Below are 16,307 nucleotides of genomic sequence, written 5' to 3' on the forward strand. Positions count from 1 at the left end.
TTTAGATAATATATTAATTAACAACCTTTAAGTGTTAATTTCATGTAACGATACACCCCGTTACATATTGCAAGACGCTAAGCGTCTATGATGTCACCGGGTGGGACAAGAGAATAGTTGTTTACAGTCGTGAATGGAGTGCCTAATAACGTTGATGGTGATATTAGCCTTAAAGTTATCCCATCGCACGATTTTCCTTTGGATCTAGACGAAATGTCGGTTGCTGATTCCAGACAGGCCTTGAAGGCTGGTGACTTGCCTGATAGATGATCACTCGACCTGGTCTTGAGTTAAACTCATCGTCGCTTCTGAAATATGGCTGTCCTTAACAACACATAAGCAGCACTTAGGGCGCGTAGTGTTTCAACGATCCTTCAATATCCTTCAGATCCGTTCTTTTCGCTGGCTAAGAAATTTCAAAACGTGGTGTGTTGCAAATCAATGTCTGTTTTACCTCCTGATAGAGCTGCACGTCACAGTTGACCTAGTTTCTAAACCCAAAGCTGCGTAATGCGGCAGTGGTTTACCAAAGGAATAATGTGACGTCATTGATGATTTCTTTCGTGCCAAGCACAAGCCTGGAATGGTGCGTGAGAGTAAGTCGTCCCATTCGACATCGACAAATTGTGTCAGAAAGCCGAACGATAAGCTGTGCGTTATGTGTGCTTATAATAAGCTTAATGCCACCACTATACCGGCACAAACACTATTTTCTTGACCGGATGTTCTTTAGAACAATATGGTGGGGTGTACCATGAGCAGTGCGCTCGACTTTGTCAATGGCGATTATCAAGTGCTGATGCGAGCTAGTAAAATTTTCTTGCAGCAATTATCATCCCACAGCGGAATGTTTTGGGAGTGGCTGGCGATGCCTCAAAGGTTTATAAATGCCCCGGTATATTTCAACCACAACTGTTCCGTCCTCAAAGAGTATATGCACATTTTTCTGAATGACGTTTTTGTCTGTGGTCGTGCGAAGCAGAGTCGATCGGATGTGAATCACCCCATAAACCTTTAATGAGCAGTGCTCGAATGCACGCGCACAATCTTTCGCGCGTTGCGTGGCAGCCTTCTTGAGGGACTTGAACGCTCCCTCCTTCTTCATCCAACATGTCCGTGTGAGCGTAGGCCGTTAAACGTACTACGAAGTGCTACCAGGTGTAACGAGGCACCCTTTGCTAGTATTGATAATAGTACTAGTCAACCTACAATGGTTACAGTGAAGGTGGGGCGCCTCGACTACTTCACAGTCTTAGAATATACCCTTAGTAGCTAAGAAGTCTTAGCTTCTAAGGGTATATTTTAAGACTTTAGAACCGATAAATAGTGAAACTGTATTAATATATTCGTTCCTACGTAACGATCTTCTACCTGCTACTCAATTTATTATATTTATAACTAACTATGTATGGCGCCTATTTGCGCACCGCATAATCGTGTCTTGTGACGATTGGCGGTGTTGATTCAAACTTGAATAAACCAATCAATAGAACGGATCTCTTACTGCGTCAATATTACCAAATTTGATAGAATTTATATGATTAACTCAAAATTAGTAAAATATTATAATTGTGCACTTCTTTATTTATTTCCGCTTATAGGAAATTATATTTATGCAACGTGTCACCCCGTTACATAACTCCTAAGGGCAAAGAAAACCCTATAGGCCCAAAGAGCAACTAAGCAACAAGGACATATATAGATTAACAACTGAGAGAGCCGTGCGTGCAGGCTCGTAAAGTGTCATATGCCTTTAAAAGGCTTTTAGCTCTTACGGATTGCTGCGCATGCCTTAGGAAGGCACGAAACGCTTTAAATTTTATGACATTTCAAATGTAAATAACTTACCCTTATATAGAACGGGCCACCAGATTCCTATCTGGTGGCTGACATCATAAATTGATTTATGTTAAAATAGATATATTATATTTAGTGTGTACAACAACACATTAACGGTTAACAACCGAAGTGGCACTTCGTTACACACTCCTCCATCAGACTTTGACACTGCGGGACGGCACTCGTCTTCGTTTCTCTTTAGAGTCTGTGCGTCGCTTAACGCAAATTAATTCTAAAAGCGGCTTTGAAAACGCAAACAGCGCACGGGCAATCTTGCCAAAAAGATACCTCGAACTCCGAAGAGTGTTTAAACGAGAGGTATTCGAGCCTGTTCACCAGAAACTGGCATCAACCATTGCGACGACGTCAATTTAAAAGTTAAAAGCTAAAATTTACCTTGCTCATTCAGCAACGCAGTATGGAGCTGAAACACCGGTGACACCTGTTTTGCTATAAGTCACGATATGCAACTTCTCCGTGATCTTGCTTTTACTCGGAGTACCCTTGACAGTGCCCGAAGGCGTGATCTGGCTTTGGAGCTTTAACAACATTGATTATATATAGGGTGAGCTGGATATCCTGATGAGAATGCAGCAATCTGCGACACAGCCGTATTTCTCGGCGCAAGCGTCTTAAGATGTTTCGGGAGAGGATCCCGATGTTGCTAAAGCAAGCCAACGTAAATCACTGTGCGTGCGCGCAGATTGCGCGGAAGGTTTAGCGTGTAATTAGGCCCTACTTGGTCACGACCGTAATGGTCAATACGGCGTGGACCGATTTGGTCTTAAGGACCGCAGACACTGCTTTTAAAGGTCACGTTAAGCAGCCCCATTTGACCTTTTGAAGGTTCTTAGCGTTTAGTAAGATCCGACCACCGACCTAATAATAACAATAAAGCTTCTGCCTTTCGCATCCGCTTTTTCTTTTTTTGTCTACGCACACGTCGCAAGACATTTAATCGCGAGAATCTCGCTATTTCTGATGTGGAACAGTGACACGGCTGGATAAGTTAGTCGATTGGCAAGGTCTCCCCTACTAGCCCGGAACCACGTTGTGGTAGCGTTATAGTAACGCGTGTATGTGACACCGATCACATAGAACGATGTATAGCCTCTGGAGGCATTGTCATCGTTGCTTAACGCAAACTCAACCACTGCTTCAACGCTTCGGCGTCTCCGCACACAAACACCCAGAAAGTCTTCAGTGACGCGATAAAAAACGCTCATTCTGACCATCGGTCTGCGGATGTCCTTTTAATGACATATTTAATTCATTGCTTACGGAATCTTAACTTCCTAAACGTGACGGTGAAAGGAAGTTATCGTGTCATTGCCTGAGAGAGTGAGGCGACTTAGTCGCGGAACGAATAGACGCATGAACTGTACAGATCACACAACGCTTAAAGCCATGCATATGAACTCTGAACTTAACAACAGCATACTTTATAGCAAGCAGCTCCCTGTCATGAACGAGATAGTTCTTTTCGCAACTTAAAGCCGCCCATTTTCAAATGCAATTACGCGTTTCCGTCCATACTCATCTGTTTGTATCAGAGCACTCCCTATGGCAAAGTCAGATGCGTCACAGGCGACTCTAAAAGGCCGATCAGGATCGAGCAGAGTGAATTTAGGGCAAGTAAAAGACACCCCTTACAACTTCAAAGCGTTGTTATGGGTGCTAGCCCAGCACCAATAATATAATAGATGTCGTTTAACTAAGGATCAGATAATCAGTTCATTTCTTCCAGGAAATCCGCTTCATTTTAAGGAGATCGAGTGATGGCCGAGCCAGAGTAAATCTCGCTGTATTTATGTAAGTAGTTGACAACGCCAAACCACTTATGTAAGCCGTTTTTTTAATATGAAGCGGTCAATCTTCTAATCTAAGCGGGATCCGCTAAACGACTCGATTTCCATAAAAGCCCTCAGAAGGGAATCTCGTCTGCACCAAAGAAGCAGTTAGTGCGTTGGCATTAATCGAACGCATGAATTCGGTCGTAAGCGGGCCAGCCGTTGGCGCCATGCTGCTCACTTTGAACACCGACGAACAACATGCGGCCATAGCTGAGTTCACACAGCATGAACTCGACAAGGCCCCCAAAAAAGCAACCTTGCTTCACCAACAAGGCTCTTAAAGCGCAGAGGTGTTGAAAGACAGGGTGCTCAAGAGTTAGAACTGTTGAGAAAGCAACATTTTCATGCAGCAAGTGGGCCGACGCATGTGCGTCGACCCAAACGCTTAAAGATAGAAATCTATGAGCTTGAGGCAATCAAAGACGACTATCTTTGAAGCTGGTTCTAGACGATGCCATAGAAGCTCGCCGCATCGATGTCGATACGACGAAAGTGAAGTTTGGCATGTCCAACTTGGCCAACGTGCAAATCTTGGGCCTTAGAGCTCAACCGTCGCGACTCTTTGGGTTCTGAGTCGTGTAGGTCTTTAAGGCCCCGCTCAGACAAACCATTGAGCCGCCACGTGCCGAATTCAGGGCTAGAGCCGAGCAACTGGATTTGAAGCAGGGCAAGCATGACCTTCACGCTTATGTTCGGCATACACGATGCCTGGTTAGTTGTAGCGTGAGTCATCGATTGATGAACTAACACAAGTAACTGTGTTTATTAAAGGTCTTGCAGACGGTCTTGTTAAGACTCACCTGTTCCGGCTTTAACTAAAGACAGGCCTATGAGTGTACTGTCCCACGCCCAGTGCCTAGCAACACTGAGCAAAACGACCGACCTACCGCTAGGAACAGCGGAAGATGCAAATCCGACACTGTTGCGAAATCGCACGGGCGAGGCGGATCGTGTCAGAACGGTCGGGGGTCAGTAGGTGCGGCGCGCCCTACTGATCCAGCAACGTGAAAAGAATTTGGAGGCCTTTTTGCGAAAGCTGCTCCTCACACACAAACATTGTGTGTAACTGCTCCAGGTGACGAGGTCAATATCATCACCTTAAAAATTATAGTGGCAAATAAATTGCCACTTAAGCCCCTATCGATTGTCGGTCGACGCCAATTGCTAGAAGATCGCAGACCCAAAGTATTCAGCGCGATATCCCTCTAACGAGGATGACAGTGCGGCTTGCAACAGGCGCATCTGTAACAGTAAAGAAACGTGTAGTTTGTATCCAATACACGTAAGGGTCAACAGTACGATGATGATTTTGATCGCACTAGATTTGGATGACAAATTTGATGTCATCCTAGGATAACCATGGCTCATAAAGTACGAGCCAAGCATAAACTAGCAGCATCAAGCCGTGACAATGCCTGCCTCTCATTCTTCAGATGACCATCTGATGAACGTCTTGGAGCGTTTACAAGCGTGTGATTGTCCTACGAGTAAGTGCGATGGCCTCACTTGTGGTTCAGTCGTTTTCAAGACTGCACAAGACCTCAGTGTGAATACCTATCACACTGTGGAGTTAGATCCCGAAAGCCGTGCGCAAGCACAGGAAACGTCGAAGTTGTACCACTTGAATAAGTCGAGTGGTATGAGACAAGGATGTTTGTTGTAGAAGCAACATCCAAGTAAATATCCAATGCATGTCTAAAAGAGAGTTTGCAAAAGTCCTAGATCGACTGGAGACTCGATCTCAAAGGATCTCGCTGTGGTTGCGCAACTAGAGCTAGAGCAGTTACTCCAAATAAAAAAGAGGGAATAAGTCTTCAGAAACCTGTGGCCAAAGGTTCCCAGGTACCTTTGAAAATAACTTTCCAAGAGGAAACTGAGATATTGAATGTCTTAGTAAACAACGAATCAAGTGTAGACGCTTATACACTTGAACGGATAGCGCTTCGGAAGTTTACTCTAGAGATAACTCAATTGTCAGCGCTAGAACCGAAACAGTTTTTGCGTGATCTGCGTAGTAGCAAAGTCAAGTAGATTTGCGTACTTGTCACGGATGACAAGTACGTGGTCAATATTTGGTCGGCAATAGAACGAAGGGTTCTCAGCAGCTCATCGATGGACGAAAGTGTCCACGATGAAAAGGCTCGGATTTAACGTCTTACGTCTTAATCCTGGGCGTCGTTGAGACAAATTCCTTTTTTAAGGATTTGATCGAATTCAAGGACGTGCTCCCTGATTCATGCCGTGAGAGTTGCCTAAGGGTAAAGGCACTCGACGCGAATACGACCTGATACCAGGTTCGATTACTGTGTCATGAAGAAGTGGCCCTTGCCTCGTGAACAAGTATTAGCGATCGACAAATTATTTGCCGATCACTTAGCAGCGAGCCATGTGAGCACGTCGACCTCCCCACAAAGCTCTCCGACATTCTCTGTGCGTATATCAACAGTAGGATGCCGGAATGTGCATGCATTCAATAAATTAAACGCTTCAACGGGACCGGCTCAAACGCCGTTACCACGAAAAGACGTAATCATTGATGGTATGTCAAAGAGTACTATCTTTTCGTCAATACATCTGATGGATGGATTCTATCAGATTCTTATGCATTAACAGGATGTCCTGTTCACATCAGTAAGCACCGCGAGCGGAATGCTATGAGAGTAGCTAAATATACCACAGGGGCTTAGTAATGCCCCTGCGATATTTAACGGATGTGTAACTAATCTGTTGGGATCGGGGCGGGATTTTGCACGGAGTTAATTTGATGACGTCTTCGTTCAAAGCTCTGCTATGAACGGATCATCGGACGTTGAAGAACATCGTACCCACGTCCGAACACTTATGTGTAAGCATAAGTGGTATGCAATCTCCAGAAGTGAAAATTTGCTGCGAGCGAAATACCACTGCTTGGGTGCAACGTGGGTAAACATGGTGTACACCCTGATCCAGAAAAGCTCAAGGCGATCACCTACTGATTTGTGCCAGTCGATGTTAAGAAACTTCGAAAGTTCCTCTGCTCCGCAGCGTACTTACATAAGTACTCCCGCAATTATGCCGAAATGACAGTACATCTTTCTGCTTGTTGAAAAAAAAAAGTGCTCATGAAACGCCGATTGTCAGCGTTTCTTTGAGGGTATCATGCAAAGCTTATACAATCGCAAATCCTGGCGATTGGGGACCAAGACATATCATTTCATGTGGACTGTCACACCAGCGATTTTGCAATCGGCTGTGAGTTGATGCAATATGACACAGACGGCGCTGAGAGGGTCGTCTGCTATAATTGCGTTCAGCTTTAACCAGCTGAACGCAATTATCCAGTGCGTGACAAGGAACTCCTTTCCATGAAACATGCACTGGCCAAGTTAAGGGTCTATCTCTTGGGAGATAGACAATTCATTATATATTCCATGTGTCTTTACACACGGCCGTAAATAGTCCACACCTCTCGCAAAAAGGGCGAGATGATTGTCTTCCTCCGCGGAGTATAATGTCTACGTGGAATATAAACTAGGACGACTTAATATCGTCGCTGATGCCATTTCGCGCCGGCTTGATTTTGAGCCGACTGCGCTAGCGAACAGTGAGCATAAGGTTACTGTTGCAACAATACGTGTTCCGTCGTCAATATTACTCGACGATGTTAGAAGAGCTCCTTAAGAAGATAAGGCTTAAAGAGTTGATAGATTACCTTAGAAATCCATCCCGACATTACTCTCAAGGAATGCCGAAGTTGTATCGGTGCACAACATATCGATACACAACACGCAATGGTTTCTGTATTACACAGCCATTGCTGGCGACACACCTCGTGTCGTATTCCCACCCCATAATGATTTGCGTTCACGCATCATGTTAAGTGCCACGATGCACCAATAAGTGGTCATCGTGGACGTGAAAAGACCTATCTCACGATAAGCCGCGACTTTTACTGGCCACTCCTGTATGAGTTCGTCCGCAAGTACATACGTGCTTGCCAAGTTGGTCAATGGTGAAGCCCAGTGCTTCATCCCGTGCTCCGTTACAATCTCTGCCTGTTCCGGAAAGTGTTGGCAGTCCGTATTTATGGACTTCGTCTTCGGAATCCGAAGACGATCACAAGAATAATATTATTCGTGTGTTTGTGATCGTTTCAGGAAGATGGTCCATCTTGCTGCAGTCCCGGAGTCGACCACAGCCAAAGGCTGTGCTCGTGTCTTTGTTGACACGATATTTCGACTCCATGGGTTACCCCCTGAGCTGGTTTCAGATCAAGACCCCAGCTTCACGGCAATGTTTACAGCAACCGCGAGAGAGACCCAAGCAACTACGGTCGGGCCACGAAAAGTGCGCAAAAGGATAAATTATTAACTGATATGGGTAAATAACTGCAAACTTTGGAAGAAAACAATGTGTGGGATTAGAACTCCCCATCGTTGGTCATTAGATGATCCAAAAAGTTCAAGCCTACCTCAAACTGCTGCTGAGTCACCACCAGGAAATCGTGGCTGCACACTAAGCAAATGGGTGTCCAACACAACGCGGGATGCAGGCGGTGATATTGAGCGTTTTAAGGCTAGGCTCGTCGCCTGCGGTAGTTAGCAGGTCTTTGACCTCGAATATGGTTTGATTATTTGCTGCGACGATAAAGTTAGGTACGGTTAAGATCATACTGGTACTTATACTGCGTTGGGGGTGTCAGCAAGACATAGCGACATTCCAAATGCATACGTGAAGGCAGCCAAAGAAGAACATTTGGAGATTGTTATCGCCGTTCCTCAGGGATGATTGTTCCAGGCGTGATGCTAAATCAATTTGGCGTTACAAGGAGCGAAATACTAGTGTTACGGCTTAAGAAGTCTCTTTACGGGCTGAAACAAGCAGGTCATCTTTGAAGTAAATTACTGAGCGCGAAATTGGAGGAGAACGGGTTCACTCGCTGCTTGTCAGACGCGCGTCTGTACTTTAATTACGCTAAGGGCGATCTGATTATCGTCGGTATGTATGTGGATGATTTGTTGGTCACGGCTTCTAGCCAGACCAAGGTGGAAGGCTTTTAAAAGTAATGGGTGTTTTGTCTATCAAGGACTTTGCCGGAGTCAACAAGATTTTGGGCATGCGAGTTACTTTAATCATGCAAAGATCTAAACGATTGATGAAACTGCAGCAATTAAGTCGATTACTCGCGGGTTACTTACCATGAAAGGAGTAATCGTGCAATGGATCTGCAAAAACAAACTGGAGTATCCCATTTGCGGCGTCACATGTAGGACGGAAGCTGCTGGGTTTGCGAAAAATAATAAAAGAGATTGGTCGCCAATGAGCATGCTAATGGACAACCAAGCAGCAAATAAGCAGTAAAAATATTTTTAATTATATTTATTCCCACCTTTTTCATGTAATTTAGTGAAATATTATTAAAACCTAAATATTGTTCTTTGTCGATTAAATTTAATTCTGCGTTTGCAGTAAAAATTATCTTTATATTTTTATGATTATAACAGATACTCTTTCAAATTTATTTTCCAAAATTAAAAATGTTATTTAGCAAATAAATCCAAAATAACAGTTCAAAAATCAGAATTGGTAACTTTAAATAACCTCCTTAATTTTTATGAAATAAATCGTATAATTTAGGTGCTTAAAAAATTGAATATTAAAAAAAATACTTTAAGAATTTATTAAAAAAGTTTGAAAATTAAAAAGATTACGTTATTTCTTAATTAGCCAATTTTTTCATTTATAATAAACCTTATAAATTAATATCAGTTTCTAAAGTATCTCTTTGTGAAATCAAAATTATTTACAGTTTCTTTTATTTCTTAAAGAGTGAAGGAAGCATGTCTCGCACAAAACACGTAGGTCTCACTATACCCTTTTTTACATAATCGCATATAAATTTCATGCGCACATCCAGTTACGTGGAGTCGAAGCTCATGAAGTCGGACCTGTTAACGAAAACACTGCCGGTGCCCAGAGTTGCGGAACTGCGAGGACTGTTTAACCTTGTGTGATTATTGTAGGGGTCTTGAGTTACTCTTGTAATGAATGGTATTTTCTAAGTTGTATTTCACTCCGAGCGGTAGAGCGTCGTGTCACTTGTAAAATTCCATTTTGTCGATGTAGTTCTAAACTTTCTGCGAACCCGTCGCAATGTTTTTCGGCCAAAGCTATTGCATGCTGATCCATTGGATTGTGCCCTCATCGGGTTCAGTGGATATGCCACCTATGGAGGTAACTCTGAAAACTGGAGCAACACCGGTGAAGTGTCGATCTCGGCGTTATTCACCGACACACCGTGAGTTTCTGTAGAAGCACATTGGTTCTTTGATCGACGCCGGACTTTGCTATCGAAACCCAAAAAGCCTGCTTACCGCCCTACGTCGTGAACAGCAAACAAGTCAGTGACCATCGGATGACGGTGGATGTACATGGAGCCAACGATTGCGTCGAGCAGATCGTATGGCCAATGCCAGTCCTGGAGGTAATTTTTGATCGCGTTCGGGGATCATCCCGATACTTCTCTTCAGACTTTTTCAAGGGGTTCTGCCAGTTTGCTATGGCTGTGTGGTGCCAGGATTCGATTCTGACTGAGGAATGCGTGATCACGCCGACTCGAGTACTCATGGGAGGCACGAATAGCGTGGCTTACGTGCAGTCAACTGTGCAAAAGATGTTTGCAGAGATTTTTAACAAGGGTCTTTGATTTGGATCGACGATCTTCTTGGATGCCACGACAGTGATGAAGGAAGGGCTTTTACCCTTACTGCGTAAAGTGCACACTATTGTGCGGAGAAGATTTTGAAGTTGAACCCGAAGAAATGCTCGTTCTACTTGCGCGAGGCGCTGTGGTGTGGTCGTATTGTTTCGTCGGATGGCGTGCGCCACGATCCAGCCAGAGTGACCGCCCTACTTCTGCATTTGCATCGATCGACAAACAAGAGTGGTGATGCAATCAGTGGCAGTTTTGCGACCACGACCCCAGCATCTTCAAGTATAAATACTAGAAGTTATCTAAGTATTCAAACTATCAGGCCCGCACCGCCTATTATTGTCGCTTCGAGATAAAAAAAATATCGGTTTCTAACAGAGCCAGCAGTGCCAAATTACTTGGCATCAGCCTATTCTTCACATTATTCATTTTACGCTATCCGTTTCAATGAATTGCGTATCTAGATTGAGAATATCGCATCCTCAGCATTCCTTTGTGCTTACAAGAGTACGCGATGGGCGAAGGTGGTAATAATACTCGTACCTTATGTAACTTTGGTATTAATTATGTAGTCGTCGGGGAAGAAGTTGATTAATCGAATTTACCATTGAACACGACAACTTCGCAAGAGGAAACGCGCACAAGATATACAAAAACAAAAACAAGAGCCACACTGATTGCAGTTGCCGCTGGGGCGTCAGCGTTCCATCCACTGGCCCAATGCACCCACATAATCAGAGTCGTAATATGTCACACATCATATTCTTGAGAATTATTGCAGCCCTATTAAGCGTGCTCGGGCGCGTACTCGCCACTAGCGGCGTTATTTTGAGCAATGTAGCGACGCAAATTGCGCACAAAGCAAGAAACTTCGCCAATGGAGCCTTTACGGATGACGCTAGACGGAAAGTAGCCCTTAATATCCATGTTGAGAATCCAAATCAGACGACTTTTAAACGGAGATGTAGGGTGAGGCAAGATGACCCAGCCTGTTGGCCCATTCTCACCACGAGTAATGCCCTTTTGCGGCTTCAAAATGCTCTTACCAGCGTAGCTGTTGGCAATGACATAACCGCCACCATCTTGGCGACGCCATGTGCGGGTGTTGACAAAGTCCCGACTGGAAATGACTCCTCCAAGAGCTGGAGCCGAAATTAAATGCACCAGATCAGTTGTCTCGTCTAGTTTGCAGATCACATTGCTCTCAGCCGCCGTTACATTCCACACATTGCTAGTCTCCAGATTCGTATATAATTCATCAAAGAGTTCATCCGGAGAAAGCGAAATGTCAGCCTCGCACTTATAGATGCGCGACGGTTTGCCGTCACGAGAGTGGACCAATACATTCTCGGTGGTAGGAATTTCTTCCGTCCATGCTGAGTCCGTACTTGCGTTAGTCATGGCCAATTCTAGCACTTTGTCCAACGAATTTTGCGAGCTGGCAATAAGTTCGTCACTCAGCGCAGGCGTAATTTTAATACTGGCATATTTATCCTCATCGGAAGTCTCTGAGGTAGATAAATTCGGAGAGGCAGATGTTGAAAGCATGTCACGTGCAGAATCCAAATCCATGCCACTAAAGATCTTCTCAGCATACTCCACACTCGTTACACCACCCGAAAATTGCCTAGCAGCGCGAATTCTTATATAAATCTCGTATGCATTCTTGAGAAAGCCAGCCATAAGAATCCAGATGGCCGGATTCGACATTGTTACCTCGTCCTTAAGAAACCAAAAGGCTGCTGCAAAGCCCACAGCTGAAGCCACCATGAAACTTAGGCTACTTTCCGGGTCCGCACTTATAATCTGTGCTTTGGACACAGCCATGTCTTCTTTCTGCGGAGCCGATGGCTGCACACCCGTGACGGCGGAGCGCTCGGCAATCTCCGCCTTCGGGCGGAAGCCCTGATTAAGCGCGGAGCTTTCAGACTCGTAAAGAACAGCACTGCTGTGCGCATGAGAAGCACACAGGTCGCAGACGCGCTGGCGGCGCGGAATCTCTCCTGAATTCGTGGCAAGCACCATACGTGTACGTGAGCATGCGTGACAGAAAATCTCGCCACACACGCGGCAGTGGTGACGGCGATTAACAAGCGAGAAGAACCTCTCACACTTGGCGCATGTACGTGCAGCAACATCCTCAACCCAGCGGCCCGAGACCGTGTCGCGCGAGGCCACATTCATGTCTGTGGGGGACCAGGTGCTCGAGGCAGTAGACACGTTGGAGCAAGAGCGAGGACGCATAGTAATCGATACGCGCGATTCTCCTGTCATAATGGATTTAATACCTCGCGCGGATCGCGCGGAGCGCGCAGCACTCGGAGGCCGTACACACATTCCGCGCTTAAAATTGAGGCCTCCGCGCTTAGAATTCAGGCCTCGGAGCTCGACTATTTTGAAATATGAAGCAGTGGAACGCGACACATAAAGATGGATTTTAATCGAGTTTAGGGGTGTATGTGATTGTGCCCTCGTCAGGCTCTCTATATTTATAAGGTTTTGGTTGGAATGCCTGTCTGCATTTGGTTTCACAGAGGCAATTTATTCTTACGGTGTATGGTCAGCAGCAATCAGCCATTCGTAATGTTCCCATACAGTAATTTATTGTTTTTTTCTTTATTGCAGTCTTGTGAATAAAGCGTTGCGATCAGGCAAAATACAATTCTACAAACAACATTGAGCAAGAGTGATATTGTTCGGCGTGAATAGCTCACAAGCCATTTAGGACTATACTGTATATTTTCTACGAAATCGAGCAGCTAGTTAGACGTGTGATAGGCGTCATGGTGCTTTAATAGAAATGAGAAGAGGGAGCGTCACAGTAGACAGGATAGACAGGATGCTTAGTCAATTAGCATTTTGAATACGACAGTGACTCAAATGTCTTGCAATGAGCAAGTAATGACCTTTAGAGCTGTCCCTATCTAATGTCGCCGCATCGTTCCAGTCAACATTAAAAAGCTGAAAGCACTAATTTATCTGAAATACATTATTTATAAATGACTGGATACTACTATAAAGATTGAGCATGTTACATATGTTGATCAGCATTAAAACGTTCTTGGTCAGGGTTTTATATTTGAGGTTACTCCAGCATCAGCTTTGGAAGGTCGTTCAGGATAGCTTAACTGAAGCAATGAAGTTTACCGAAGGCAGAGAAAAATCGAGATTACTAAACAGTTTGCTTTACCAGACCTAAACTATGTCAATTCATATTAAACTTGTTTTGGATCAATGGTTAGGTTTGAAAAATTAGAATTAGTAATAGTCCGCCAAGACTATAAATCTTAACTATTCTTTCTCGTCCTTGATAATTGGTCTACGGACAAAAATTGCTGTGCAAATTTTTTACCCTCAGGCTGTCGCGCTTGCAGCACGGCATTTGATAATCGGGTAATTATCATATTTTGTAGACAATCTGCTCTTAGCAACACGTTATTTTGAGCTTGTGATGACGAAAATTTTCCTCTGCTGACAAAAAATGGCAAGCATAAAACCCTTGCAGCCGTCAAGCCCATTTTTTTTGAAATAGTAACATTCAGATGGAAACACTACTTTGGATTTACCTGTCTTAAACAACACGCAAATCATCTAAGCGACCAACGAATACCAAAATTAGCTCGAAATTCAGAATATTCGTCGCGTGATGCAAACCTAAAAGAGATAAAAAGTGATGTTTTCGAGTGTCCTTAATAATAAGTAACAAGTAATTGCATTGCACAACACTATTTTTTTTTCTGAAAAAGATTGTGACGTATACTGTTGCCCTACGTTCTCGAGGTCATTATATTCTCCTTTCCAGTCCCCTCTGTCTTATTAGCTTGGCTTCCATACAAATACAAATTGACTACCTCCAATAATTGCGCTTGTTACCTGGCAATGATTCAATGATTGGAATATGAATAAAAACAATTATAGGTAAATTTTGACATTTTATAAAAGGGATTTGCTATGCCCAACCACCCAAGTTGCTAATTCCACCCAGCCACGTGGAATCTGAACAATCAAATAACTTACTATTTCCACCCACCAACGTTTTATTAAATCAACCCATCACAAAAAATAATGTTTTAAATACTGGCCATGGAATATTTTTCAAAGACCGGAAGGGCTTCTTCAATTAAATACTAATCATAAATATCTATGAAAAAAGGGAGTTGGGTATGGGAATCTCTCTCCCCTTTCTGCATCACTGACAAATGTTTTAATTCGTGCTTCCAAAGGTTTCTCCCAAACCTGGGGCCTTCCATGATGCAAACATTTTAGTTACGTGCAATGGGAGGCATAGCAGAATTTGGCCTCAAGAAAATCGGTATAAAGTGGTTTCTGTAACGGGCTAAAGTTGCCCTGATGTTACACAATCCCCGTTCAGTACTCTTGGTGTTCTTAAGGAGATGGTCAATTACTAAAATATAGTAATTAGCCCCGCCACTCGGGTGTGGTTCACATTTGTGACCAACCCTTGTGCATTCACATTAGGAGGGATGACGGCTAGTGTAACGGGGTGTATCGTTACATGAAATTAACACTTAAAGGTTGTTAATTAATATATTATCTAAAAGGTAGATAATATTTGGAGGATATTACTTTATATAGTAATGTTTAGAATTCTTATCCATAAATAGGTATAGACCATTATATCTATTTATTCCGCAGACTAATCAGCTGTAGGAGTATTCAAAGAGAGTTACAGATAAGATAGAGATAAGAATTCATTTACATATTTAGTATAAGATTATAATTAAGTTAGCATTTACAAGATAGATAGAAGAAATTCTTAATCATATTAATACAGTTTTCATTTAACCCTCTTTAAGCTAGTTGCCTTAAAGAGAAGTCTTCCTCTGCACGTACTAGTGTACGTGAAATAACGTAGGGCACCACTCGCAACTGAAGCTGTGCGAAGTGGACTTGTACTGAAGCAGTACAAGTTGTAGTGCCCCATTACAGCTGGTAGCACTTTGTAGTCCGTCCAAGGACCACATTTCCCACATCTAACATGGACATGTTAGATGATAGTGGGAATACGAATCACGTTTCCCGTGAAAGCTACTCCTTTCTAAGTGACATAGAAAGGAGTGCGGTCGAACGAAAGAGTTCGACCGTAGGAAACGATGCAATCTTGGCAATGCTATCCAATTTGGACAGAGATGCCCTCCATTCAGCTATCGCCAAGTTCATACAACATGAACTTGACGAGATGAAGGAAAAGGTAGCCTTGCTGAATCAGCAAGGCTCTCAACAGGCAGAACTGTTGAGGTTACAGAGGTACAGACTCCTGTACCTGGGATGACGCAAACACGTCGTTCCGAAACCTTAAAGATTGACATCTCTAAGTATAGGGGAGTCGAAGAAGACTCCCTTTTGAGATGGTTTGTCGAGTTGGACGATGCCATAAGGGCACGTCACATCATCGACGAGCAAATGCAAATCGCATTCGCTTAATCAAATCTGGCAGGTCGTGCCAAAACTTGGGCATTGGGCCTTAAGTTGCGCGACCCATATGTTTTTGGGTCGCTGGAGGCTTATAAAGCCCGGCTCAAACAGACGTTTGAACCACCAAGGGCTGAGTTCAGAGCTCGTCCAGAGCTTCGGAAATTCAAGCAAGGCAAGCGTGATAATCACGCATATGCCCAGCACATACAACTATTAGCGAGTTGTATTACAAATAACCCAGTTCATGAACACACGTTGATAACGGTGTTCATGCAAGGTCTTACGGATGGTCCCGTAAAGACCCACTTTTCTGCTTGGAACTGGATACGCTTGAAGAAGCACTATCCGTTGCAGAACAGGAGGACTTTAGCTTGAGACAGGCTTAAGCTAGTTCGTCATCATATCGTCCTCCAAGACGACACGAGTTAGGAGGTCCAGAACCCATGGACCTCTCTTATGTCGAAAGCGAGAGACCTCGCTTTTCGAGC

The 16,307-nt window shown here is 43.8% G+C and overlaps 3 protein-coding genes across 3 annotated transcripts; 2 read left to right on the forward strand and 1 right to left on the reverse strand.

Moving 5' to 3' along the window:
* Nucleotides 1-9,824: 9,824 nt before the first annotated feature.
* On the forward strand, nt 9,825-10,060 carry CCR75_009604 (uncharacterized protein; the record flags this gene model as incomplete). The annotated part of the gene is given in 2 exon segments (XM_067967643.1): nt 9,825-9,969; nt 9,984-10,060. 2 exon segments carry the CDS (start codon nt 9,825-9,827, stop codon nt 10,058-10,060), a joined length of 222 nt encoding a protein of 73 aa, XP_067815339.1.
* A 26-nt stretch (nt 10,061-10,086) lies between these two features.
* Nucleotides 10,087-10,377, forward strand: CCR75_009603 (uncharacterized protein; the record flags this gene model as incomplete). Its single annotated transcript, XM_067967642.1, has 1 exon — nt 10,087-10,377. The coding sequence occupies one exon, from the start codon at nt 10,087-10,089 to the stop codon at nt 10,375-10,377; it is 291 nt and encodes a 96-aa protein (XP_067815338.1).
* Nucleotides 10,378-11,169: 792 nt separating this feature from the next.
* Nucleotides 11,170-12,657, reverse strand: CCR75_009602 (uncharacterized protein; the record flags this gene model as incomplete). Its single annotated transcript, XM_067967641.1, has 1 exon — nt 11,170-12,657. One exon carries the CDS (start codon nt 12,655-12,657, stop codon nt 11,170-11,172), a length of 1,488 nt encoding a protein of 495 aa, XP_067815337.1.
* Between the last annotated feature and the right edge of the window lie 3,650 nt (nt 12,658-16,307).

The sequence above is a fragment of the Bremia lactucae genome, linkage group LG1 (assembly GCF_004359215.1).
Source record: "Bremia lactucae strain SF5 linkage group LG1, whole genome shotgun sequence".
Classification (NCBI taxonomy): domain Eukaryota; phylum Oomycota; class Peronosporomycetes; order Peronosporales; family Peronosporaceae; genus Bremia; species Bremia lactucae.